The 26,787-nt window shown below is 43.4% G+C and overlaps 1 protein-coding gene across 10 annotated transcripts in view; it reads right to left on the reverse strand.

Annotated features, from left to right (window-relative positions):
• The window catches only part of WNK1 (WNK lysine deficient protein kinase 1), a 159,464-nt gene that overhangs the window by 80,886 nt on the left and 51,791 nt on the right, over positions 1 to 26,787 (reverse strand). For all 10 annotated transcript variants that reach the window (XM_036301833.1, XM_036301832.1, XM_036301835.1 and 7 more), the window contains exons 3-4: positions 9,951 to 10,171; positions 8,647 to 8,804 (exon numbers count right to left, since the gene is read on the reverse strand). In XM_036301833.1, coding sequence (XP_036157726.1) covers positions 8,647 to 8,804; positions 9,951 to 10,171 — 379 coding nt within the window. The remainder of the gene's footprint in view (positions 1 to 8,646; positions 8,805 to 9,950; positions 10,172 to 26,787) is intronic.

The raw sequence follows: 26,787 nt of genomic DNA on the forward strand, positions 1-26,787 counted from the left end.
AAAGGGATTTTCTTCTCAACTGAGCTGGAGTTAGCATTTGCAAATAAAGATGCATTTGTTTATTAGGCAGTGTCTCAACTGCTTTTTCTTAAAAAATCAACGTTTACTTTTATCAAATAATTGCTTATATAAATGTTTATCTAATATTATGGTGGTACTGTGCCTGATAGTCTGAAACATACTGCTTTTACCCTGATCCTCCAGTAAGCAACTTTTAATCAATAGGGTTTTGTCATATTTTTCACCTACTCACCTACACAGTCATTATTTCTAACCAGTTAATTATATTTGCTGGGTTGGGTGTGGAATGGGGATAAATTTTAGATAATTAGTTCTACCATATAATTTGACTTGATTTCTTTAAACAGCAGAGTTACTTTTATAGTTCATTTATTTTATTTATTTTTTTTCCTGTTTTTATTGATTTCAGAGAAGAAGGGAGAGGGAGGGAGATAGAAACATCAATGATGAGAGAGAATAATTGATCGGCTGCCTCCTGCACACTCCCCTACTGGAGATCGAACCTACAACCCAGGCATGTGCCCTGACTGGGAATTAAACTGTGACCTCCTGGTTCAAAGGTCTACGCCCAAGCATTGAGCCACACCAGCTGGGCTATAGTTCATTTTATATAAAGAAACCTAAAATTCCATGATCTCCTGAAACATTTTAAGTACCAACCTTTGTTTAACAAAATAATCAGGAAGTGAATTCACAAGATTAATCAAAAACACTTATCACTAAGTAATAGAGAAAGCCCAATCAATGCATACTCTAACACAACGGTTCTCAACCTGTGGGTCACGACCCCTTTAGGGGTAGATTAAGACCATCGGAAAACACATATATAATTACATATTGTTTTTGTGATTAATCACTATGCTTTAATTATGTTCAATTTGTAACAATGAAAACACATCCTGGATATCAGATATTTACATTATGATTCATAACAGTAGCAAAATTACAGTTATGAAGTAGCAACGAAAATAATTTTATGGTTGAGGGTCACCACAACATGAAGAACTGTATTAAAGGGTCGCGGCATTAGGAAGGTTGAGAACCACTGCTCTAACAGCAGCCTACAAAACAGTAGAGCCCTTGTCTGCTGTTACATAATGAAATCTATCCCAATTTCAAATTAGAAATATTGCAAGAGTAACAGAGAAGGCTGTCTGAGAGAAAGAGAGAGAGAGAGAGAGAGAGAGAGAGAGAGAGAGAGAGAGAGAGAGAGAGAGAAGAATGTTTAAAAATATGGCTATCTTATGTATACTTTATTCTAGTCTGTTGGATATCAAAACACTCAGAATTGTTGGAAGGTAATATAAAGACACTGGTTCATAAACCCTAATGCTTAAAATCCAGAATGATCACCTGAAGCAGTAATTCTGGGTTTGTTTAAGATGTCATTTATTCTTAGGCCAATACTAAGAATAAGTACGGTCAATGAAAATGGTTATTACATTAAAACATCTTATGTTTTCATCAAAGAATTAAAATGACAGCTCTACTCTTAACAGAGAGAAGACTGTTCACAAATTTTCAGAGCTAATAATTTAAGAAGCTACCTGCCTGCACCAAGATTCTCATATATATCCTAAGTACAGAAGCTGGCTAGTAAGAATATTACCATATATCAGATTAGAAATTATTTATAGAATTAGAGGCCCGGTACATGAAAATTCATGCACTGGAGGGGGTGTCCCTCAGCCCGGCCTGCTCACAGTCCAGGAGACCTCAGGGGCGGGAGGGGACCCGGCAATCAGGGGAAGGCAAAGCTCCATCACACCTCTGCTGCTGCCACTGCCGGCAGCACAAGCCTCACCGGCTCTGGTTACCTGAGCCTTGGGCGGCTCGGGGCCTGGGTTCTGCCATCTTGTGGCTGTGGGCACTGCCATCTTTGAGGGCGGGGCAGTCAATTAGCATATTCCCTGCTATGGGTGCTGCCATCTTTGAGGGTGGGGCAGTCAATTAGCATATTCCCTCCTTATTGGCTGTGGGCGCCGCCATCTTTGCGACAGTGTGAGGGTCAATTAGCATATTTCCTCATTAGATAGGATTCTTTAAAGGAAAAAATTTTAAGAAGTTGTGGAGACGTGTTAAGAATAGGATCAGCAACTTTTTCTATTAAGAGCCAGACAGAACATATTTTATTAGGTTTTTTGACCCATATCGTCTGTTGCAATTATTCAATTATCTATGTATATAAAAGGCTCTCCCTTCATCTCTGAAATCAATAAAAATATATTAAAAAGAAATATTAAAAGGCTAAGTGACCAACTGTCCGTCCATCTGACCGATTGGCCAGCACATATGATGCACGCTGGCAATTTAAAAATAAATTTTGACTTGCACATGCATGATATATATAAAGCTTTCACTGGTGGCAGTCGTGCAAGTGTGTTTCTCGAAGCTGAAGTATTAACAGGATCTGCGGAAGGAGAGGTTTTTCTGTTTCCAAGAATTGATTTGTCCCAGTCTGACATATAAATTAATTCAAAGACAGTTTTCCGTGATGCCAGCATTTGTGATGACTAGTAATAAATCACGACAAACTCTAGGCAGAATAGAAATATTCCTACCTGAACCAGTTTTTGGACATGGTCAGTTATATGTTGCTTCCTCTCAAGTTCGAAGAGCGTGTGACATTAAAGTTGTAAGTACTTCATCACAAGGGAAATTAGTCAAGCACTCTGAAAGTGTTTTTACTCTTAATGTGGTATACAGGGAGATATTAGAATAAGTTTAATCAATTTATCAGTCATTGTTTTTATCAATGTTATTTTTATATCATGTTTTTGTTTTCATATCATGCTTTTTATTGTTTTTATATCATGTCTTTGTTGTTATATCATGCTGTTATTGTTTATTAATCATTTATATATTATTTTCATACACATTTTACTAATTTTCTTTCATCTCTGACACTTCTATTATAGAGAAAGGGCGAATAAGGATATTAAAATATTTCTTCTAATTAATTTCCTTTCAACGTGCATGAATCCAGGCACCAGGCCACTAGTGTCACTATATGTAAATACAAACATGGATAATACAGAAATAAATGAGTATGGCTGGGTTTTGTTAATTTATTTATGATGCTGAAATATGAATTTGGTATTATGTTCACACGTTATGACTTATTCTTTTGATTTTCACCATTTAAAAAACGTAAAAACTGCCCAGTCAGCATGGCTCAGTAGTTGAGTGTCAACCTATGAACCAGGAGGTCACTTTTTGATCCCCAGTGTGGGGCATGCAGGCGGCAGCCAATCAATAATTCTCTCTCATCATTGAGAGAAGGTAAATGGCATGTACAAATGGGAGGAATAAAGGAAAGGATGTGGCATATGTGTATGATAATAAAGAGGACTAGCTTAACTAAAAAAGTATTTAGAAGAAGATAAGGAATAGCAAAAGAGAACGTTAAAAATTTGTACATGCTGTGATAAGCAAAAAAATAATTTATAATATAAACTACTTCTGGACAATAATGTTAAGGTGTGACATAAGATGTAAAATCAGAGTTTTGACAATCAGAATAAAGGCTTGCATCTAAGAGTTATTCTGAAGTAAGAATCTGATAAACTGGAAGTAGAGAGTAAAAAAATGAGTCACATATACTTCTTGAGGTTTCAAGAATTCTAAATAAAGGGGAAAATCATCCAGTAAATAAGCCACCCTATCTCCAAAGAAAAAAAGGAAAAATGGAAATTATTTTATGCACTGAGGGGAAAAAAATGTAATAATAATAAAAGACCTGAACTTGGAATACAGATCTAGAACTGTAAGAGGCAAAGCAGATGAGCTTTTTAAGGGCAAAACTACAGAATAATGATTAAGATACTTACTGCAATTATCTGAAGCCTAAAGAAACTTACATTTCTCCTGCCTGAGTTGAAGATCAATGCTTTAGAGAGCCCTACCATGAATTAGAAACTGGGGTGGGATGGAGAATGTGTGTTGAAAAGGGGCTGACGAATATAACAGTAAGGACTCAAGAGACGTGGAGATAGTAACAATAATTGATAAAATACCACAAAATTTACAAAGCTGAGAAATAACTTGAGAGTAATGCTCTTTTCCATACAAACAATATCTATTATTTTTATTGGGTATAAAGACCCTAATGGTTCTTATCATTCATGCTGAATAAAATAACTGTCCAAAATTGTCGCATACCTATCACACAGTAGAATCACATACAAACTACAAAAAAAAAAAAAAAGAGGACATTACAGGAATATTCATAGCAATTATAATTAATGAGGTAATCAAAGATATGTCCCAAAACTTTATTTGTGAAGATATAAAACTAATTTGGTCACCCTAATGAAAATGTTTATCTTAAGTTTTTTTGTTTTTTTTTTAAAGGATTTTTGTTAATTTCAAAGAGAAAGGGATAGGGAGAGAGAGATAGAAACATCAATGATGAGAGAGAATCATCGACTGACTGCCTCCTGCCCACCCATACCACTGGGGATCAACCCTACAACCTGGGCATGTGCCCTGACTGGGAATAAAACTGTAATCTCCTGATTCATAGGTCAATGCTCAACCACTGGGCCATAAGATTTTTAGAAGTCTACTAAATTACCATTCTAACCAGCTATCCAAATCTAAATAAACAATTTGTAATCACATCTACACTAATAAAAGAGAAAAATGGTAATTGGCGTACGGCGCTACCCTTTTCATTGGCTAATCAGGGCTATATGCAAATTAACTGCCAACTAAGATGGCGGTTAACTGCCAACAAAGATGGCGGCTAATTTGCATATGTAGGCACAATGCAGGGAGGCGAAAGGGAAAGCAGGAAGAAGCCCCCTGCCACTGACAGTGATTGGAAACCCATGGGGGAGCTAAGAGCCCTGCCCCCCCAGCCATGATCGGAGAATCAGGCGCCTTTGCCGCCCTGGCCAGTGATAGCAGGAAGTAGGGGTGGAGCCAGCGATGGGAGCTGGGCACAGTCGAAGCTGGCAGTCCCGGGAGCTAGGGGTCCCTTGCCTGGGCCTAAAGCGGAGCCCACGATTGCGGGCCGCTGCAGCTGCGGGTCCCCGCTGCCCAGGCTGGACGCCTAGGCCAGAGGCGTTAGGCCTGGGCAGGGAAAGAGCCTGCAACCGTGGGGAGCTGGGGGTCCCCTGCCCAGGCCTAACGCCTCGGCCAGAGGCGTTAGGCCTGGGCAGGGGCAGAGCGGGAGATCGCGGGGAGCTGGGGGTCCCCTGCCCAGGCCTGACACCTCTGCTGGAGGCCTCAGGCCTAGTCAAGGGGCCGATCTGGTGATTGGTGATCGGAGGGTGATGAGGGTCAACTCCTCTGGCCGAGGCATCAGGCCTGGGTGGGGGGCGGAGCCGGGGATTGGAGGGATATGATGGTCCCCTTGCCCAGGCCTGAAGCCTGGGTCAGAGGCGTCAGGCTTGGGCGGGGGGGTTGAGCAAGTGATCAAAGGGAGATGGGGGTCGCCTGCCAAGGCATGATTCCTGGGCCAGAGGCCTCAGGCCTGGGCGGGGGTCAGAGCCAGTGATTGGGGGGAGATGGGGGTCCCCTGTCCAAGCCTGACACCTCTGGCGGAGCCGTCAGGCCTGGGCAAGGGGCCGATCAGGCGATCGGAGGGTGATGGGGGTCTACGCCTCTGGCCGAGGCATCAGGCCTGGGCTGGGGGCAGAACCAGTGATGGGGGTAAATGAGGGTCCCCTGCCTAGGCCTGACGCCTCTGTCAGAGGCGTCAGGCCTGGGCAAGGGGCCGATCCTGCGATTGGAGGGTGATGGGGGTCAATGCCTGAGGGCTCCCAGTATGTGAGAGGGGGCAGGCTGGGCTGAGGGACACTCCCCCCCCACATACACCCAGTGCACGAATTTCGTGCACCGGGCCCCTAGTCTTCTAATATATAAAAGTTTAATAAAACTGTATCACTAAAAATAAGTTAACTAGATACTTGTGCCTCTTAATTCTATATAATAAAGATGTAATATGCAAATGGTAGTTACGCTGTGAAGCATAACAACCGAATCACGGATCAGCAGGAGTGTGGGGCAGTGAGCTACAAGCAGACGGTGGAGAGCTACAGGAGGGGACAGGGCAGCAAGCTATGGGGGGGCGGGAGGCGGAGGGAGCTACAGAAGGGCGAGGCAGCAGGCGGAGAGCTACAGGAGGGCAGCAGTGAGCTACTGGCTACAAGCGGGTGGCAGAGAGCTACAGGAGGGGGCAGGGCATCAAGCTATGAGGGGGCGGAGGGAAGGGGTATCGGGGGAGCTACAGGAGGGTGGGGTGGAGAGTTACTGGAGGGCGGCAGCAAGCTACTGGCGCACGGATTAGTGTGCAGGCTACTAGTCAAATATAAAAGCCTAAGCGACCTGGCAGACTGGTAGCTATGACACGCGCTGACCACCAGGGGGCAGACACTCAACACAGGAGCGGAAACCACAGGCATAGAAACATGGACCAGACTGATGAATCTCAGAGGGAAGGGGGACGAGAAAGGGTAGGAAGAGATTAACCAAAGATCTTATATGCATACTAGAGTTCTGGGGTCTCTCATCCTGGCCTGTGCCCTCTCGCAATCCGGGACTCCTCAGGGGATGTTGGAGAGCCAGTTTCGGCCCAATCCCACAGGCCAGGTCAAAGGACCCCGCCACTCCCCTAAGTGCATGAATCCATGCACCGGGCCTCTAGTGTAATATAAAATACACAGAACCACATATTAATTATTCTTGCAAAATTTTTTAACCTAACTTTTTTATGTGCCCTTACCAGAAATCAAACCCGAGACTGCAGTGCACAGAATAATACCCAACCAACTGAGCCACACTGGCCAGAATGAACCTAAATTTAATCAAGCATTTGGAACTAGTGGTCTCAAACTTATTTCTCTTGGAGTCCTCTGTTACACTTTTAAAAATGATTGAGGACTCCAAAGACTTTTGCTTATGTATTGTTATTTACCATGTTAGAAATTAAAACTGGGAAAGTTGTAAAATGTTAATTCATCAAAAATTATAATAGCCCTAGCCAGTTTGGCTCAGTGGATAAGAGCGTCGGCCTACAGACCAAAGGGTCTCGGGTTCAATTCCAGTCAAGGGCATGTACCTTGGTTGTGACTCCTCCCCAGCCCAGGCCCCTGGTCAAGGCATGTGCAGGAGGCAACCAATCGATGTGTTTCTCTCACATCGATGTTTTTCTCTGTCTTCCACTCTCCCTAAAAATCAATGGGAAAATATTTTCAGGTGAGGATTAACAACAAAAACAATTTATTATAAAAATTTATAATAAACCTCATTAAATGTTAATAATATATAACCTTTAAAGTAAAAAACCCAATATTTTCCCCCCCAAAAAAGAAAAATTTAGTGAGCAGAATATGGCTTAAAAGAAGACAAGTGGATTGTCATAGCTGCTTCTGTAAATCTGCTGCAGTATCACACATTATTTAGCCTCCAGAAAATGACACTGTATACTTTTGTATGAATGAGTTAAAAAGACAAATTATTTTTATATCACCAACACCCCTCTACAACTTTAACGTAAATTTCTGTTTACAGAAATGTAGAAGATAAAATAACAAGTTAAATGACATCATAAGGAAGCAAATAGACAAATCCAGAATGTGAAACATTTCCCAAAACAATTCATCTAATTCCTTCAACAAATCAATAAAACACAGAAAAAAAAAAGCAAGGGCAATAGTTCTAGATAAAGACACATGACAACAAAATGTCTTCTGTGGATCCTGATGGACCCTATTTTGAACACTGACTGTAAAAAGACATCTCTGAAACAATAGGGGAAATATTTTAATAGGTTAGGGTATTAAATGATCCAGAAATTTACTATTAAATTTTTTAGGTATGATATGGTTATATAATAAAAAAATCTTTAATTTTTTTTATTTTATAGAGGCATAATGTAGTACATAGTGGTAAAATGAAACAATGAAATAAAGAAAGAGAACAGATGAAGTAAGTGTAGCAAAAATGGCCCCAATATTCATGTTGCGTTGAATAAATGGGAATTCACTGTATGATTCTCTCTATTTTTTTATATGTTTAAACTTTTTTCATAATAGAAAAAGTTATAAAAATAGTCAATAAAATTACTTTGCTTAACCTTTATGCCTTTTGTGGAAAGCCTCCACATTCTTATAGTAAACTTTCAGTGCTTTATATTATGGACCTAACAACTATGCTTTAGGTTTCAATTGGCACTCTAGAAAATACAGAGATGAATTACCATGTGTAATTTAAACTAGAATATGGTTTAAATAAATACCTTAAAAACTGTGGGTATTAATAAATGATTTAATAAATTAGTATATCAATTTTAATCCATTCAGAGAAAAAGTCTGTGAACAAACCAGCTTAAGTTAAGAGCATAACTCAAATAAGCTTCATGGTGGGAAAAATGAGAACTTACATATCTCATAATAAACATCTAAATGAATGCAAGGAGGGTCCAGGATAAATTGGTGCTTCTTTCATCTTTATGTTTGCTCTCACTGTATCATGAGCAATAAATACCTCAAGTCCCTCTTCTTCCAACATCTCAGTATGCCTTCATTATTGTTCCCTTCTGCATTATTTGATGTTCTCTAACTTGGGATTCCTTCTTAATGTGACCTAAATTCATCAGTCAGTGAGAGGAAGACTTACACTGGTCACACGACGGTATATCTGCGCAGCATTCTGGCACTCTGAGTAAGGGTATTCAGATGTGGCCATCTCAAGCATGCACATCCCAAAGGCATAAACGTCAACGGATTCATCATATTTCTCTTCATACATCTCAGGGGCCATGAATTCTGGGGTACCTTTAAATTAAAAGAATGATTCAGACTCAATGCAAGTAGAAGCTGCAGATGTTACTCACCCAGGGAAGAAGCAGGAGTTGACCTGAGAAAGAGAATAAAATGGAAGAGGGAAGGAAGGGAGGGGTATTAGAAAGAGGAATAAAATCTTAGTCTGTTTCATCAAATATATTATAGATCTTTCACTGCAAGGCCTTTATAAAAGAAACTAGAACAGTGTCAAGTGTCCTTATTTACTATTTCAAATGGATTACTGCTATACCAAGCAGAGCCTTGAAAAAAAAGATAAGCTGATATCTCATATTGAAAACAAATAAAAGGAAAAGGTAAGAAACTAGCAAGAAATAAAGTAACCACAATGCATCTACCTGTAAGACAGGATGATGGGTTAAAAAAGATCAAAATACTTGTCTGCCCCCTACTGTATGGTAGCTGTAAGGTTAACGTTTAGCAATTTCCAGAGACATTTTTGGTTATAACAACTAGGGGGAGAACAAGGGGTGTGCTACTGGCAATTAGTGAGTAGAGGCCAGGGATGCTGCTAACTAATCTTACAATGTACAAGACAACCTTTATAACAAAGAATTGTCTAACCCAAAATTTCAATAGTACTTAAGTTGAAAAATCCTGTTTTAGATATATCATATCTTGTGAAGAATAGGAATAAGGTAAAAAATTGATAAAACCAAACTTTCAGAATGAACTCATTTTTTCACACTTTAAAATAAGCTTTTAATAGGCTGATATTTTTCAATATACATATAAATCCAAAAGACTATTTTAGTAACTAAAATACATAGAAATTGTTTCCTTCACAGGGAAAGTAACTCACTATATCTTTTATATAAATAAGTATATAATACTAAATATCAAAAGAATGACCCAATAAGATTGATAGCTAACATTAAGTTTTATTGAGTTCACCTTACTTCTGTTTATATAATTTATAAAAACACTGACAGAAGATGATTCTAGAAGCGTAAATATAGAGAGCTACACATCTCATAAGTAGAACTGATCACTTCTTAAATTCATGTTATGAATTTTTGAAGGTTTATGTTACATAATAAAAGCTCTGACAGGGTCGGGATTCTAAATAAAAGGAATGTCAGAAAGCCAGTTAGGCTGCAAGGTACACCTGAAACATACCTATCACACTCTTGGCAAAAGAAGCCCGCTTCAGGGTTGCCAGACCTAAGTCTCCAATCTTGACGGAGCCTGTAGGACCAGTGATAAAGATGTTGTCACACTTAAGATCTCGGTGAATAATAGGTGGAGTTCGAGTATGAAGAAACTGAAGTCCTTTAAGGATCTGACGGCACCAGCTTCGTAGAACTTTGATCTTCATCACCTTAAACCTTTTTAGGTATCTAGAAAAGGCAAGGTATACCCAACAGGTTATCAATGATATGAGTTTACTGCTTTGAAGAATTCCATTAAATTCTAGCATATCTGATATAGGAATATCAAATTTAGAATATTAAGATTCAGGAACCTTAAAGGTACATAATACTTTTAGGAAGGTTAAAGGGCATGGATAATAAGTGGTTGGTAAGTAGAGTCTGATAACAAAACACAAAAAAATTAATACCTTAAAATTAAATCATTACTAAAATTATTTAAAAGTTAAGTGGTGGAGTTCAACTTCTGATAAATGGTGAAGCAATTCTTAATGGATGCATATCTATATACAGTGGGGCCTTGACTTACGAGTTTAATTCGTTCTGTGATGGAGCTCATAACTCAAATTACTCGTATGTCAAATCTTAAAGTGAACGAGTGAGACACATGATGCTGGGCTGATGTTGTGGCGTTCACTGTGACGTTCACTGCGCCAACTAGCGGTGGGGTATCTGAAGCTGGCTCGTAATGCAAATTTTAGCTCGCAACTCAAAGCAAAAAATCGGCCGAGAGACGGCTTGTATCTCGAAAAACTCGTTAGTCGGGATCTTTGTAAGTCAAGGCCCCACTGTATATATAAAAGCCCAGTGATGGAACAACCAGAACAACTAGTAGACCAGTTGCTATGACGTGCACTGACCACAGGGGGCAGATGTTCAATGCAGGAGCTGCCCCCTTGTGGTCAGTGTGCTACCACAGTGGGAGTGGCGCTTGGCTGACTGGGATGAATGGTGCTCCCACAGCAGGCTGGATCCCCACAGGCAATGCCCCCCACGAGTGCATGAATCCGTGCACTTGGCCTCTAGTCTATACTAATAAAAGAGCATTATGCTAATTAGACTGGGAGACCTTCCGGATGTCCTTCTGGACAAAACGAGGGGCTTGGCTGGCCTGTAAAGCGCCCTCAAACGGCCCTCAGCAATTCGCCCAGGCCAACCATGCCCCCCGCAGGGACCCTCACACCGATGGGGGCATGGCCAGCCTGCAAATGGCCATCATCCCCTTGCCCAGGCCGGCCACACCCCCTAGCAGGGACCCTCACCCTGATGGGGACCTGGCCAGCCTGAAAACAGCCATCAGCCCCTCACCCAGGCTGGCCCCGCTCCCCAAAGGGATCCCCAACTTGATCCAGAACCCCCTTCAAGGCAGACCAGCCGGCCTCCACCCATGCACTAGGCCTCTATCTATACCAGGGGTGGGCAAACTTTTTGACTCGAGGGCCACAATGGGTTCTTAAACCGGACCGGAGGGCCGGAACAAAAGCATGGATGGAGTGTTTGTGTGAACTAATATAAATTCAAAGTAAACATCATTACATAAAAGGGTACAGTCTTTTTTTTTGGTTTGTTTTATTCATTTCAAACGGGCTGGATCCGGCCCGTGGGCCGTAGTTTGCCCACAGCTGATCTATACTAACAAAAGGGTAATATGCTAATTAGGCTGGGAAATCTTCCAGGAGACCTTCTGGACAAAGCCATGGTGGTGGGGCTGAGGAAGAGGCAGGTAGGGGTGATCAGACCAGGAGGGGAGGGCAGTCAGGGGTGATCAGGCTGGCGGGGGGGGGGGGTGGCAGTTGGGGGTGAGCAGGCCGGCTGGGGGCGGGGGCTTGGAGCAGGCTGACAGAGTGCTTAGGGGCGATCAGGCAGGCAGGTGAGTGGTTAGGAGCCAGCAGTCCCAGATTGAGAGAGGGATGTCCGACTGCCGGTTTAGGCCCGATCCCTGCGGGGTCCCAGATTGGAGAGGGTGCAGGCCAGGCTGAGGGACACCCTCCCCTGCATGAATTTCATGCACTGGGCCACTAGTCCTATATAATAAAGAGTTAACATCCAAATGGTCATCACGCCCTCACTTCGTAATGGCTCAGATACTGAACACTGGAGAGAGAGGAATGAGACCAGCCAGGCACAAATGAGCTTGCGAGAGAGCAATGAGACCAGCCACCTAAAGACTAGCTGAACAGAAGTCCTATAACTAAGGATATACAGAAGAATTCAGGTCCAGAGATTAGTAGGAAGGGCAGACATGTGGAATTGGCAGGTCCCACATCCATGTGCGGTGCTTAAAACTTGAAAGGGAAACCTTGGCTGCAACGTTCTCCCCCCAGGAGCAAGGGTTCCTAGCCCCATGCCCATAGCTCCAGTGCCTGAAACAGAAGTCTGCATAACCCCTGGCTGTGAAGACCCACAGGTACCGTGGCTGAATAAGATGGAGGGCTGCTGGAGTCTCAGCTGTTCCTCTTAAAGAACCTGCTCACAGACTTACTAAGATTCACTCATTCTGAGCTGCAGTACTGGGGCAGCAGCTTGAAAGATGTCAGAGACATAGGGGAAGAATTGAATTGTCCAGCTTCATGATGAAGGCTTGGAGGGGAAGCTTCCTCCCAAATGGAAGTGCTGGCAGAAGCCCCTGTTCCTTTGCTGAGTCCTTCCTCTCCATGCACAAATGAGAATCATATCTGAGTCTCCATTAACCTGGCTAACATTGATCTCCCACCCCCATTCCCAGAGGACTCACCCCACCCAACTTGTAGGCCCACCCCAAGCCACTTCTAGTGGCTTTTCCATAACAACAGCTCATGCTGTGGATAAAAAATCTCAGAGGTTCACAAACCCCAAATAAGCAGCATCTGGCCCCTGTGTGCACCAAACCTCTTGTTAGGCAGCCCCAACTCAGAAACTAGTAGCAGCAAGCCTCAATTCACAGCTTAGCCATTCCCAGGCACCTCCAAGCCCAGAAAAAGCAGCAATCATCTGCAAATCATTTTGTAGCTCCTACTAGGTCAGGTGGGCCCAGGCAGGGCATAGGCTGCAGCTGACCTTGGCCTACACCTTCCAAGAAGCCCCAGAACAAAGAAACCCAGTAGCCAGCTTCAGACAACACCACAGTACCACTCAATCACCTCCACAAATGACACTCCAAAGGCAGAATCAGCAGGCATCAGAGCCCAGTTAAAGCAAAAGCAAATCCTGCTCCATAGGGTCAACCCCTACACAACCCCTCTCCTGTAGTCATGGCCAGTCCTCACAACAAATCAGCCTGAGGGTCAATCCCTTTCACTGAAATACCAACAGCAATCAAGTCTCAACTACAATTGGAAGACACATAACCTACACAGGGATATATCTAGAGCATCAGACTCAGGTAATAGGGAGATTGTGCACCTGGATATCACATGATACCTACTACATAAGGCAACACTATGGCAGTTATATCTAATACATAGAAACAAATACAGGAAGGCAGCCACAATGAGACAAAGACACATTCCCAAATGAAAGATCAGAACAAAACTCCAGAAAAATAACAAAATAGAGACAAGCAATCTACCAGGGCACATGCCTGGGTTGTGGGCTTGATCCCCAGTGGGGGGTGTGCAGGAGGCAACCAATCAATGATTCTCTCTCATCATTGATGTTTCTATCTCTTCTTCTCCCTTTCCCTTTGAAATCAATTATATATACCTATCTAATAAAGAGAGAATATGTTAATTGAGCATCATGCCCTCACAAAGATGGCAGTGACCACAGCCAATAAAGAGGGAATATGCTAATTGACTGCCATGCCCTCAAAGATGGTGGTGCCCACAGCCACAAGATGGCAGCGCCCAGTCCCATCAGCCCCATGGGGTGGCAGGCACACGGCATGGCCGGGCCCCCAGGCGGCTCCGGCCACTCCGCGCACCTGCCTCGAGTCCCCCAGTCCACTCAACCCCCAGCTGCCCAGGGTCGGCCCGAGGTGCAGGTAAGCCTCGAATGTTGGCTGCCCAGCCAATGCCTGAGGTGCAGGCAAGCCTTGGATGGCGGCCACCCAAGGCTTAGATAACCAGGGCCGGCCGAGGCTTGCGCTGCCAGTATGGCAGCAGCAGAGGTGTGATGGGGGCGTCGCTTTCCCCTGATCGCCGGGTCGGCTCCCAGACTGTGAGAGGGGGCAGGCCAGGCTGAGGGATCCCCCTTCAGTGCATGAATTTTCATGCACTGGGCCTCTAGTATATATATAAAAGAAAAAGAGGAAACACAAAAATGGATATAGAAAACATAAAAAAGAACCAGCCAGAAATGAAGACTATCATAACTGAAATGAAGAATACATTAGAGGGCTGTCCGTTGTGGCTCAGTGGCTGAGAGTCAACCTATGAACCAGGAAGTCACGGTTCAATTCCAGTTCAGGGCAAATGTCCCAGTTGCAGGCTTGATCTCCAGTAGGGGGTGTGCAGGAGGTAGCGGATCAATGATCCTCTCTCATCATTAATGTTTCTATCTCTCCCTCTAATGTTCCTCTCTGAAATCAATCTCTCTATATAAAACTCTAATATGCAAATAGACCGAACAGTGGAACAACCGAATAACCGAACAAACCAGTCGCTATGACGTTTGCTGACCACCAGTGGGCACGTGTGGAACATGGCGGGCACTGGCTACAGTGGGATGATGGAGCAGGTGAGAGGGGGTGCCAGACCAAGGCAGGGCGCCGGTTGCTGTTATCGGGGCAAGCCTCTGGTGGTTACTGAAAATCCTTTGCTTCCGCGCACCAGCCCCACTCGCACCTACTGCTGGCACCCAGCATCGGCCCTGATCACTTGGCACTGTCAGTGGATGCAAGCAACGGCTGCCAGCCCCAATTGCCCCTCAGGGTTTCTCCACCTACCCCTGCTCCTGAGGGGCGATTGCGCCATCACCGGGTGAGAGTGGGGCTGGTGCTGTCAGTGCATAGGAGCGGTAGTGGTTGAGGAGGCGGGGCTGCAGCAAAAAGGGGTTGGGGTCCATGGCGGGAGGGGCCGGGCCGCAGAGGATGAGCCGAGACTCCCCCCTGTGCCCACCACAGCCTCGCTGCCCACAGTTCCTTTCAAGGTGCACAAATTTGTGCACTGGGCCCCTAGGAAAAATATATTTTAAAAAATACATTAGAGGGAATCAACTGTAGATTAGATGAAGCAGAAGATCGAATCAGCAATTTGAAAGACAAGGCAGCAAAACATACCCAATCAGAAAGGCAAAAAGAAAAATGAGAATAGTTTAAGCAGCCTCTGGGACATCATCAAGCCTACTAACATTGGCATCATAAGGGTACCAAAAGGAGAAGAGAGAACAAGGAATTGAAAACCTATTTGAAGAAATAATGACTGAAAACTTCCCTAACCTGGCAAATGAAAGAAACATGCTATATATTTCTCATACATGTGAAATCTGAAAAACAAAATAAACAAACAAACAAAAAAATATACTCATAGATATACAAAATATTGTTTTTATTTTTTTATTTTTATTGATTTCAGAGAAGGGAGAGGGAGAGATAGAAACACCAATGATGAGAGAGAATCACTGATCCGCTGCCTCCTGCATACCCCCTACTGTGGATGGAGCCTGAAATCTGGGCATATACTCTGACCAGGAATCGAACCATGACCTCCTGGTTCATAGGTCGAGGCTCAACCACTGAACCACACCTGCTGGGCTCTATAGAGAACATTTTCATGGTTGTATGATGAGGTAGGACTTAGGGGGATAAGTGAAAAAGGGAAAGGGGGAAACTAAGATGGCGGCATAGATAAACACCGGGAAATTGCTGCTTCCCACAACAATCGATAAATGCATCAAAAACACAAGGTGGACACCATCCAGAACTACAGGAGGGCTGGCTGAGTGTAAATTCTACAACTAGAAGGAAAGAAAAGCACACTGAGAGCCAGAGGAGCTGCGAAAGTAAAGTGCAGAGGTACAGGGGCTCTCGCGCGCGGAAAGGGTCTGGCACCTGAGGACGCGGCTGTCTTTTTGAATCCGGAGGGAGACACAAGCTCCCGACGGCTCTGAAATCCGGTTCCGGGAAGTCTCTGGGGACCCAGGACTCATACGGGGAGAAACTGGACTGTCTGGCAGCGGGCGAGCTTAAGAGCGGCTTTCCCTCAGAGGTGCTTGCAGCCATTGCCGGGACACTGGGACTCGCAACTCCTTAGGGCGGGGCTGAGGCTCCGCCATAGCTGCTTTCTCCGCCCTTTGATTCCTTGAGACCCCGCCCTGCCCAGGCTGCGGCAGAGGCTTTTGCATATGAATGCCCCGGCCATTTGCAACCTGTAATTACCTAACCGCAGCCGGGCCAGATAGACCCAGAGCTTCCAAGAGAAGGCCCAAGGCCCCACAGCGGCTTGCATTGCTACACAGCTGAGCATCATCAGGGCACTTCCAAACTCCAAAAAAAAGGAAGGGGAATCTGCAGTTCTCTTCGTAGTTCCTGCTGTGTAACCTCAGGCAGAGGCTAAATTAGCACCTCCTTAGATCCAAGAGCCACTGTACCCAGTGGTCAGAGGGGGACCATCCAGATCACAACTCCTCAGATCCATAAGGGACACGCTCAGGGTGCAGTCTCAGTGAGCACCAAAACCCCACTGAAGCAAGTCTTGCCCAGAAGGGTGTCTCCAGCACAGAAGTTCTCCCACTGCAGACACAGCTGATTCACACTGCCAATTGCCCTGGAGGTCAATTCCTCCCAGTGATCCTACAACAACCAAGGCATAGCTACAACAAGACTGTGCACAAAGCCCACGAGGGGGTGCACCAAGAGTGTCCACCTCAGGTAACTGGGGAGGCTGAGCCACTGGGCCCTACAGGACACCTAGCACACAAAGCCACTCTATCAACACAGGGAAGCAGCCAAAATGCGGAGACAAAGAAACAGGTCACAAATGGCAGAAATGGAGGAAAGCAAACGACTGGATATAGAGTTCAAGGTCACGTTTATAAGGTTTTTCAAGAATTTTATGGAAACTGCTGATAAATTTAATGAGTCCCTCAATAAGTATAGTGAGACCATGGAGGACATGAAAAAGGACCAACTAGAAATTAAGCATACACTGACTGAAATAAAGAATAATCTACGGAGATCCAACAGCAGACAAGAGGATCCCAAGAATCAAGTCAAAGATTTGAAATACAAAGAAACAAAAAATACCCAACTGAAAAAGAAAAAAGAAAAGAGATTCCAAAAATATGAAGATAGTGTAAGGAGCCTCTGGGACAACTTCAAGCGTACCAACATCAGAATTATAGGGGTACCAGAAGAAGAGAGAGGGCAAGATATTGAAAACCTATTTGAAGAAATAATGACAGAAAACTTCCCCCACCTGGTGAAAGAAATAGACTTACAGGTCCAGGAAGCGCAGAGAACCCCAAACAAAAGGAATCCAAAGAGGACCACACCAAGACACATCATAATTAAAATGCCAAGAGCAAAAGACAAAGAGAGAATCTCAAAAGCAGCAAGAGAAAGACAGTTACCTACAAGGGAGTACCCATACGACTGTCAGCTGATTTCTCAACAGAAACCATGCAGGCCAGAAGGGAGTGGCAAGAAATATTCAAAGTGATGAATAGCATGAACCTGCAACCAAGATTACTTTATCCAGCAAAGCTATCATTCAGAATAGAAGGTCAGAGAAAGAGCTTCACAGATAAGAAAAAGCTAAAGGAGTTCATCACCACCAAACCAGCATTATATGAAATGCTGAAAGGTATTCTTTAAGAAGAGGAAGAAGAAAAAGGAACTCTTACCATTTGCCACAGCATGGATGGAACTGGAGAGCGGATAAATACCACATGATCTCACTCATTTGTGGAATATAATGAACAACATAAACTGATGAACAAGGACTGATCCAGAGACGGAGAGGCATTGATTGGACTGTCGGGCTTTGGAGGGAGGGTAGGGGAGGGTGGGGGTAAGGGGGAAAGATCAACCAAAGGACTTACATGCAGGCATATAGGCCTAACCAATGGACACGGACAACGGGGGGGGGGGGGGAGGGTGAGGGAATGAGCGGGGGGCGGGGTAGCGGGTAACGTGGGGACAAGGACACATATGTAATATCTTAATCAATAAAAATATATATAAAAAAAAGAAAAAGGGAAAGGGATTAAGAAGTACAAATAGGTTTACAAAATATTCATTGGGGTATAAAGTATAGCATAAGAAATATAGTCAATCTTATAATAACTCTGTAGGTACCAGGTGGGTACTAGATTTATAGACGTGATCATTTAGTAAGATATATAAATATCTAATCACTATATTGTACACGTAAGACTAATATAATATTGTATGTCAACTATAATTGAAAAATAAATAAATTAGTTAAAAATAAATAAATAAATATAAAAACAGTCACCTCAAAAGGGTGAGGGAAAGGCTGCCAGGGAAGGTGCATAAGGGCATTTAATGAGATACTGGAAATGTTCTCATATCCTAATAAAGTTATGATTATGAGTAAATTACTTTGGCAAAACTCATCCAGCCCCAGCCGGTGTGCTCAATGGTTAGAGCATCTGCCTGCACACCCAAAGGGTCTCGGGTTCGATTCCAGGTCAAGGGTGTGTACCTGGGTTACCAGTTTGATTCATGGCTCCAGTCAAGACACATGCAAGAAGCAAACAATTGATGTGTTTCACATCAATGTCTCCCTTTCTTTCTCTCCCTCTTTCTCTTTCTCTTTTCCTCCCTCTTCCTTTCACTCTCTCTAAAAACCAATGGAAAAAAATATCCTTGGGAGAGGATTAAAAAAAATAATAATAACAAAATAAAACCTCATCCAATGAGTGATACAATGATAATTTATACTTTTCACTGTATATAAATTTTACCATAAGGAAAAACAAAACATACAGATATTGGAACTTTAATGAAATGGGTACTGAAATGTTTACAGGTGAAGCATACTAATGTCTGTTAACTTATTTTGTGATGAATAAAATTAAAATAGATTGGTAGGGGAATGATTAGATGAATATATGTTAAAGCAAATGCTATAAAAATTAATTCAAGAAACTGGACAGTGATTATGTGTGCATTCATTGCATAATTCTTTCTACTTTTCTGTGCAATTGGAAAATTGTATAATAACATGTTGGGGAAGTTGACACTGGCTTATATCTCTTTCACATCTAAAAAATAATAAAGCATATAAAATATAGATTATTGCAAACCTTTATCTTGTAACAGTAGGAAATCGGCCTCTGTGATCCATCTCCAGCATAGTCAACCTTTTATGAAAATGGTTACTGAATTTCCCTAGGGCAAATGGAATGTAGGGAGGTGGGAAGAGGATATAAGAACAAAGAACTGTGGACATGAGCCAGCATCATGGGTGGAAACCCCTGAAGCGCCAGGACAGGGGTAGGTGGAGGCAACTAGAAAAAGCCTCAGCCCAATTTTTTTTTTTTTAATTAAATCTTTATTGTTCAGATTATTACAGTTGTTCCTCTTTTTTCCCCCCATAGCTCCCCACCACCCCGTTCCCACCCAACCCTCCGCCCTCACCCCCCCCCCACTGTCCTCATCCATACATAGGTGCACAATTTTTGTCCAGTCTCTTCCCGCGTTCCCCACACCCCTTTCCCCCCTAAGAATAGTCAGTCCACTCCCTTTCAATGCCCCTGATTCTATTATAATCACCAGTTTATTCTGTTCATCAGATTATTTATTCACTTGATTTTTAGGTTCACTTGTTGACAGATGTGTATTTGTTGTTCATAATTTGTATCTTTACCTTTTTCTTCTTCTTCCTCTTCTTAAAGGATATCTTTCAGCATTTCATATAATACTGGTTTGGTGGTGATGAACTCCTTTAGCTTTTCCTTATCTGTGAAGCTCTTTATCTGACCTTCAATTCTGAATGATAGTTTTGCTGGGTAAATTAGTCTTGGTTGTAGGTTCTTGGCATTCATCACTTTGAATATTCCTTGCCACTCCCTTCTGGCCTGCAAAGTTTCTGTTGAGAAATCAGCTGACAGTCGTATGGGTACTCCCTTGTAGGTAACTGACTGTCTTACTCTTGCTGCTTTTAGGATTCTCTCTTTGACTTTTGCTCTTGGCATTTTAATTATCAAGTGTCTTGGTGTGGTCCTCTTTGGATTCCTTTTGTTTGGGGTTCTCTGTGCTTCCTGGACTTGGAAGTCTATTTCTTTGACCAGGTAGGGGAAGTTTTCTGTCATTATTTCTTCAAATAGGTTTTCAATATCTTGCTCTCTCTCATCTTCTGGCACCCCTATAATTCAGATGTTGGTATGCTTGAAGCTGTCCCAGAGGCTCCTTACACTATCTTCATATTTTTGGATTCTTTTTTCATTTTGCTTTTCCGGTTGGGTGTTTTTTGCTTCTTCGTATTTCAAATCTTTGACTTGATTCTTGTGATCCTCTAGTCTGCTGTTGGAACTCTGCATTATATCCTTTATTTCAGTCAGTGTATGCTTAATTTCTAGTTGTTCCTTTATCATAACCTCAAGGGTCTCACTAGATTTCTTGAGGGTCTCACTACATTTATCGGCGGTTTCTAGAAAGTTCTTGAAAAACCTTAAAAGTGTGGTTTTGAACTCTATATCCAGTCGTTTGCTTTCCTCCATTTCTGTCATTTGTGACCTGTTTCTTTGTCTCCGCATTTTTTTTGCTTCCCTGTGTTGGTAGAGTGGCTTTTAGTGCTAGGTGTCCTATAGGGCCCAGTGGCTCGGCCTCCCCAATTACCTGAGGTGGACACTCTTGGTGCACCCCTTTGTGGGCTTTGTGCACAGTCTTGTTGTAGTTAAGCCTTGATTGTTGTAGGTATCACTGGGAGGAATTGACCTCCAGGCCAATTGGCTGTGAGAGTCAGCTGTGTCTGCAGTGGGAGAACTTCTGTGCTGGAGACACCCTTCTGGGGCAAGACTTGCTTCAGTGGGACTTTGGTGCTCACTGAGTCTGCTCCCTGAGTGTGTCCCTTCTGGATCTGAGGAGTTGTAATTGGATGGTCCCACTCTGACCACTGGGTGCACTGGCTCTTGGATCTAAGGAGGTGCTAATTTAGCCTCTGCCTGAGGCAACCCAGCAGGAGCTATGAAGAGATCTGCAGATTCCCCTTCCTTGTTTGGGGTTTGGAGATGCCCAAATGAGGCCCAGCTGTGAATCAATGCAAGCTGCTGTGGGGCCTTGTGCCTTCTCTTGGAAGTTCTGGGTCTGTCTGGCCCAGCTGCAGTTTTTTACGTAATTTTCAGATTGCAAAGGGCCAGCGCATTCATATGCAAAAGCCTCTGCCGCAGCTTGGGTCGGGTGGGGTCTCAGGGAATCAACGGGGCAGAGCAAGTACCTATGGCTGATCCTCAGCCCTGCCCCAAGGGGCCCCGTGTCTCAGTGTCCCAGTAATCGCTGCAAGCACCCCCGAGAGAAAGCTGCCCTTGAGTTCTGAGTTCTGCCCGCTGCCAGACAGTCCAGTCTCTCCCTGTATGATTCTGGGTCCCCAAGACTCACCCGGAACTGGAGTTCAGAGTAGTCGGGGGCTAGTGATTCCCTCCCGATTCAAAAAGACAGCCTCGTCCTCAGTTGCCAGCCCTTGCTGCATGCGCCTCCGTACCTCTGCACTTCTGCACCTCCTCTGAGTTTCAGTGTGTTTTTCTCTTTCCTTCTAGTTGTAGAATTTCCACTCAGCCAGCCTTCCTGTGGTTCTAGATGATGTCCGTTTTGTCTTTTAGTTGTATTTTTGAATTTGTTGTGGGAGGCAGCAATTTCCGGTGTTTACCTATGCCGCCATCTTGGTTTTCACCCCAATTTTTTTTTAAATGGCCCAATGGGAGACTTTAAGACCTAGGCGATGTATGAGGAAACAGGTGAACCCATAGTATTCAGCAAATAAGGAACTGGAAAAGGGGCTGAATAAATAGGCTTTGATAGCTACCCCATGTGTGCCTGTACAACTGGAGGGACACCTGCTCTCGAGAACAAATTAAAAGTCTCATTTTTGCCATACTTCTGTCTCCGAGTCCATTATTTGAATTCGGACGCGCGAGCATTTCTCACATAACTCTAAAATTGATAGAATCAACTGGAATTTTCCATGTAAACAATTTCATAATCTGCAAACATGGGTAGTTTTATTTATTTTCTTCTAATTTCATGCCTTTTACTAATTTTCCACTGTTTTTATGCTTCATTGCAATGCATGGGTCCTCTAGAACAACACTGAATGTAAACAGGCATCCTTGCTTGTTCCAAATCTCTGTGGTAAAAGATTAAATATGACAGATATGACTTTAGCTATAGGTTTTTCCATTGATGCTCTTGTGATGAAAAGTTTATAGATCTCTCTTAGCAACTTTCAAATACAATACAGTATTATTATTAACTACTAGAGGTCCGGTGCATGAATCCATGCACCGGTGGGGTCCCTCAGCCTGGCCTGTGCCCTCTCGCAATCCAGGACCCCTCAGGGGATATAGTAGTGTGCAAAGTAGCAGGCGGCCGGGGAGGAGCCCAAGCCCAGGCCGGGCGCCGCTCTCACTCATCCCAGCCCCATTGCAGCTTGGTAACATTGCTGTGGAGGCAGGAGAGGTTCACACCGTTGCAGCTGCTCACCAGCTGTGAGCCCAGCATCTGGCTCACATCTGTCAGCTGAGTGGCGCTCCCACTGTGAGAGTGCATTGACCACCAGGGGGCAGCTTCTGCATTGAGTGTCTGCCCCCTGGTGGTCAGTGCACGTCATAGCAACCGGTCAAACGGGTGACCGGTTGCTTAGGGCTTTATATATATACTAGAGGCCCGGTGCACAACATTCGTGTACTAGGGGGTATGGGGGGTTCCTCAGCCCGACCTGCACCCTCTTCAGTCTGGGAGCCCTCTCCAACCCAGGAGTTTCTGTCTGTCTTTGCAATCATATGAGTGAATTGTCTGAGAATCCAACTCAGTTTGGCTTGTTGCTCACAGAATAGAGGCATTTTTTTTTCTTTGCTTCATTGGTGGAGATTTCCTGGAAGTTTAGGATATCTTCCCTTTAATTTTTCCTAGACACTCTGATTTTACTTATATCTCTCACCTTTGCTTTCCCTCCCATCCCCCACCACAACAGTAACTTGCTCCAGGCTCACTTTGCTCTAGTGTCTAGGACAGTGATGGCGAATCTATGACATGTGTGTCAGAGGTGACACACGAACTCATTTTTTTGGTTGATTTTTCTTTGTTAAATGGCATTTAAATATATAAAATGAATATAAAAAATATAAGTCTTTGTTTTACTATGGTAGCAAATATCAAAAAATTTCTATATGTGACACAGCACCAGAGTTAAGTTAGGGTTTCTCAAAATGCTGACACGCTGAGCTCAAAAGGTTTGCCATCACTGATCTAGGAGATCCGTCTGCAACCAGAACTACGATTCCTGGCATTGCTGGTGCTCCCCGCACTCTGGTTTCTGCTTCAGGTCTTGGGGCTGCCACCAGAACTACTATTCCCAGAATTCCTGGTTCTCCCTGTGCTTTTGGTTTTCCCTTCCTGCTCTGTCTCCAACCGATGGCCTCCCACTCTGCCAAGTCCTCCAAGCCGCCAGCTCTCCCTCTCTGCTCTCCGTCTGGCGACTTGGGGAGCCAAGTTCCCCAAGCCGCTCCACTCTCTGCCAGCTCTCCCGCTCTGCTCTCTGCCCGGTGCCTGCATATGCAAATTAACCCATCTTTGTTGGTTAATTTGCATGCTCACGTCTGATTGGCTGGTGAGCATAGCGGAGGGATGGTCAATTTACATGTTTCTCTTTTATTATATAGGATAGACTAGAGGCCCGGTGCATGAAATTCGGGGCGGGGAGCCCTCAGCTCGGCCTGCGCCCTCTTGCAGTCTGGGACCCCTTGGGGAATGTCTGCCTCTTGGCTTAGGCCCGATACCCTGGTAGTCAAATATCCCTCTCGCAGTCCGGGGCTCTCACAGTCCGGGACCCCTCACTCCTTATCGCCACCTGCAGCGGAGGCAGAAGAGGCTCCCACCACTAACACTGTGCTCGCCAGCTCAATCCCGGCTTCTGGCTGAACGGGGATCCCCCTGTGGGAGCGCACTGGCCACCAGGGGGCAGCTCCTGCGTTGAGCATCTGGCCCCTGGTGGTCAGTGCACGTCATAGCAACAAATAGTTCTGCGATTCGGTCGAGTTGCATAATAGGGTTTTATTATACAGGACTAGAGGCCCAATGCACGAAATTCGTGCATGGGAGTGTATGTGTGTGGCGGGGGGGGGGGGGGGGGGGTCCTCAGCCCGGCCTGTGTCCTCTCACAATCCGGGACAGATGTGAGCCAGATGCCAGTCGGGGGCAGCTCCTGCATTGCACATCTTCCCCAATGGTCAGTGCACATCATAGCAACTGGTCGTTCTGCCAGTCGGTCGATTTGCATATTAGGGTTTTATTATACAGGACAGTCACCAAGCTATATATGAATTCCCCAGGATTATTTAATTATTATTTTTTAATATTTTTATTGATTTCAGAGAGGAAGGAAAAGGGAGAGATAGAAACATCAGTGATGAGAGAGAATCATTGATTGGCTGCCTCCTGCATGTCCCCCACTGGGAATCGACACACCCACAACCCAGGCATATGCCCTGACCAGGAATCAAACCGTGACCTCCTGGTTCATAGGTTGACACTCAACCACTGAGCCAAGTCAGCCAGGCAAGATTTATTTATTTTATAACTGGAAGTTTGTATCTTTTTACCAGTGTCACTCATCTCCACCCCTTACCCCATGCTCCCAACAACCCAGCAACCAACAATCTGTTCTCTGTAAGTATGATTTTGTTGGTGGTGGTTTGGACTTTCTTGTTTGTTTGGCTTGGCTGTTTTCTAGATTCCACACATAAGTGAGATCATACTATATTTGTCTTTCTCTGTTTCACTTAGCATAATGCCAACAAGATCCATCCATGTTGCTGAAAACAAATGGCAAGATTTACTTATTCTTATGGATGAATAGTATTTATCCATTCACTGGACACTTAGGTTGCTTTCATGTGTTGGCAACTAAAAATAATGCTACAATGAACATGGAGGTAACATATGTCTTTTCAAGTTATTGCTTTCACTTCATTTGGATAAATACTAGAAGTAGAATTGCTGGATCATATGGTGGTTGTAAATTTTTGAGGAACCTCCATACTGTATTCCATAGTGGCTACACCAACATACATTCCCCAAAACAGTGCACAAAGGTTCTTTTTTCTTCACATTGTTGCCAAAACTTATTTCGTATCTTTTTATAATAGCCATTCTAACAGGTGTGAGGTGGTATTTCATTGTGGTTTTGATTTGTGTTTCCCTAATAACTAAGGGCATGGAACATCATTTCATGTACTACTTGTTGGCCATTTGTATATCTTCTTTGGAGAAATGTCTACTTAAGTCCTTTGCCCATTTTTGAATCGTTTGTTTTTATGTTATTAAGTTTAGAGAGTTCTCTATATATTCTAGATATTAATCCCTTTTGAGTTACATGATTTGCAAATACTTTCTCCCATTCTGTGATTTGCTTTTTACTGTTGGTAACATATTTTGATAAACAAAAAGTTTATAATTTTCAGGAATTTCACTTTTAAACACACTGGATTTTAAAACAATTGATCTGGCATACATTTCAGGCAATGCTAATAATGAAAGTCACCTCCACTTCTGGTAGATAATATTAAGTTTATTTTTACTGATGAGGATTGTGACCCCAAGGTTACACAGCTAATTTCAAGAGAGAAGGTAAGTGAACTCTTAAGCTTATGCTATTGCTATTGCTTGACTGGTTACTCTATCTCTAATCTGTTATGTATTTACTACCATTAGTCCTTGGCACATAGTAGGTGCTCAATTGTTTTCTGAATTATTCAAAGCACTGTATCTCTGCTAGGTCATAATACATTCCGTGGTTTCCTATCATCCTTAAATTAAATCAGATGCTAATCTTTTGCCCTACATTCAAAACTCTCTACATTCTATCTTTAACGTATCTACAGGAGCCTTTTTTTGTCATTATTCCTCTTTATAAACTTTGTTTTTAACCAAAAGAGTTAACCTATAGTTAACCTTTTATTTTCTTTTTATACAATTCCCAAAGCACCTTTTTAAAAAATATATACATTTTATTGATTTTAGAGAGGAAGGGAGAGGGAGAGAGATAGAAACATCAATGATGAGAGAGAATCATTGATTGGCTGCTTCCTGCACACCCCCTACTGGGGATCGAGCCCACAACCCAGGCATGTGCCCTTGGCCAGAAATGAACCTGGGACCCCTCAGGCTGCAGGCCAACGCTCTATCTATTTAGCCAAACCAGCTAGGGCAGCTTTTTTTTTTTTTTTTTTTTTTTTTTTTACAGAAGAGCTATCTATCCTTTAAAGCAGTAGTTCTCAACCTTCCTAATGCCGCGACCCTTTAATACTGTTGTGGTGACCCCCAATTTCATTGTTACAAATTGAACATAATTAAAGCATAGTGATTAATCACAAAAACAATATGTAATTATATATGTGTTTTCTGATGGTCTTAGGCGACTCCTGTGAAAGGGTCGTTCGACTGCCAAAGGGGTCTCGACCCACGGGTTGAGAATCGCTTCTTTAAAGCCTAATTTTAATCCTATTAGTTTGACAAAGACATTCAAGACTACCCTAGCCAGTAGGAAGTGATATTGTGTTCTCAATAGCTATTATAATAAAAATTACAGTAACTATTATTCAGCCATAAAAAAAGAATGAAATCTTGCCATTTGCGACAATATGAATGAACCCTGACAACATTACACTAAATGAAATAAGTGAGACAGAGAAAAAAACAAACAACA

The sequence above is a fragment of the Myotis myotis genome, unplaced genomic scaffold, assembly GCF_014108235.1.
Source record: "Myotis myotis isolate mMyoMyo1 unplaced genomic scaffold, mMyoMyo1.p scaffold_m19_p_3, whole genome shotgun sequence".
Lineage (NCBI taxonomy): Eukaryota > Metazoa > Chordata > Mammalia > Chiroptera > Vespertilionidae > Myotis > Myotis myotis.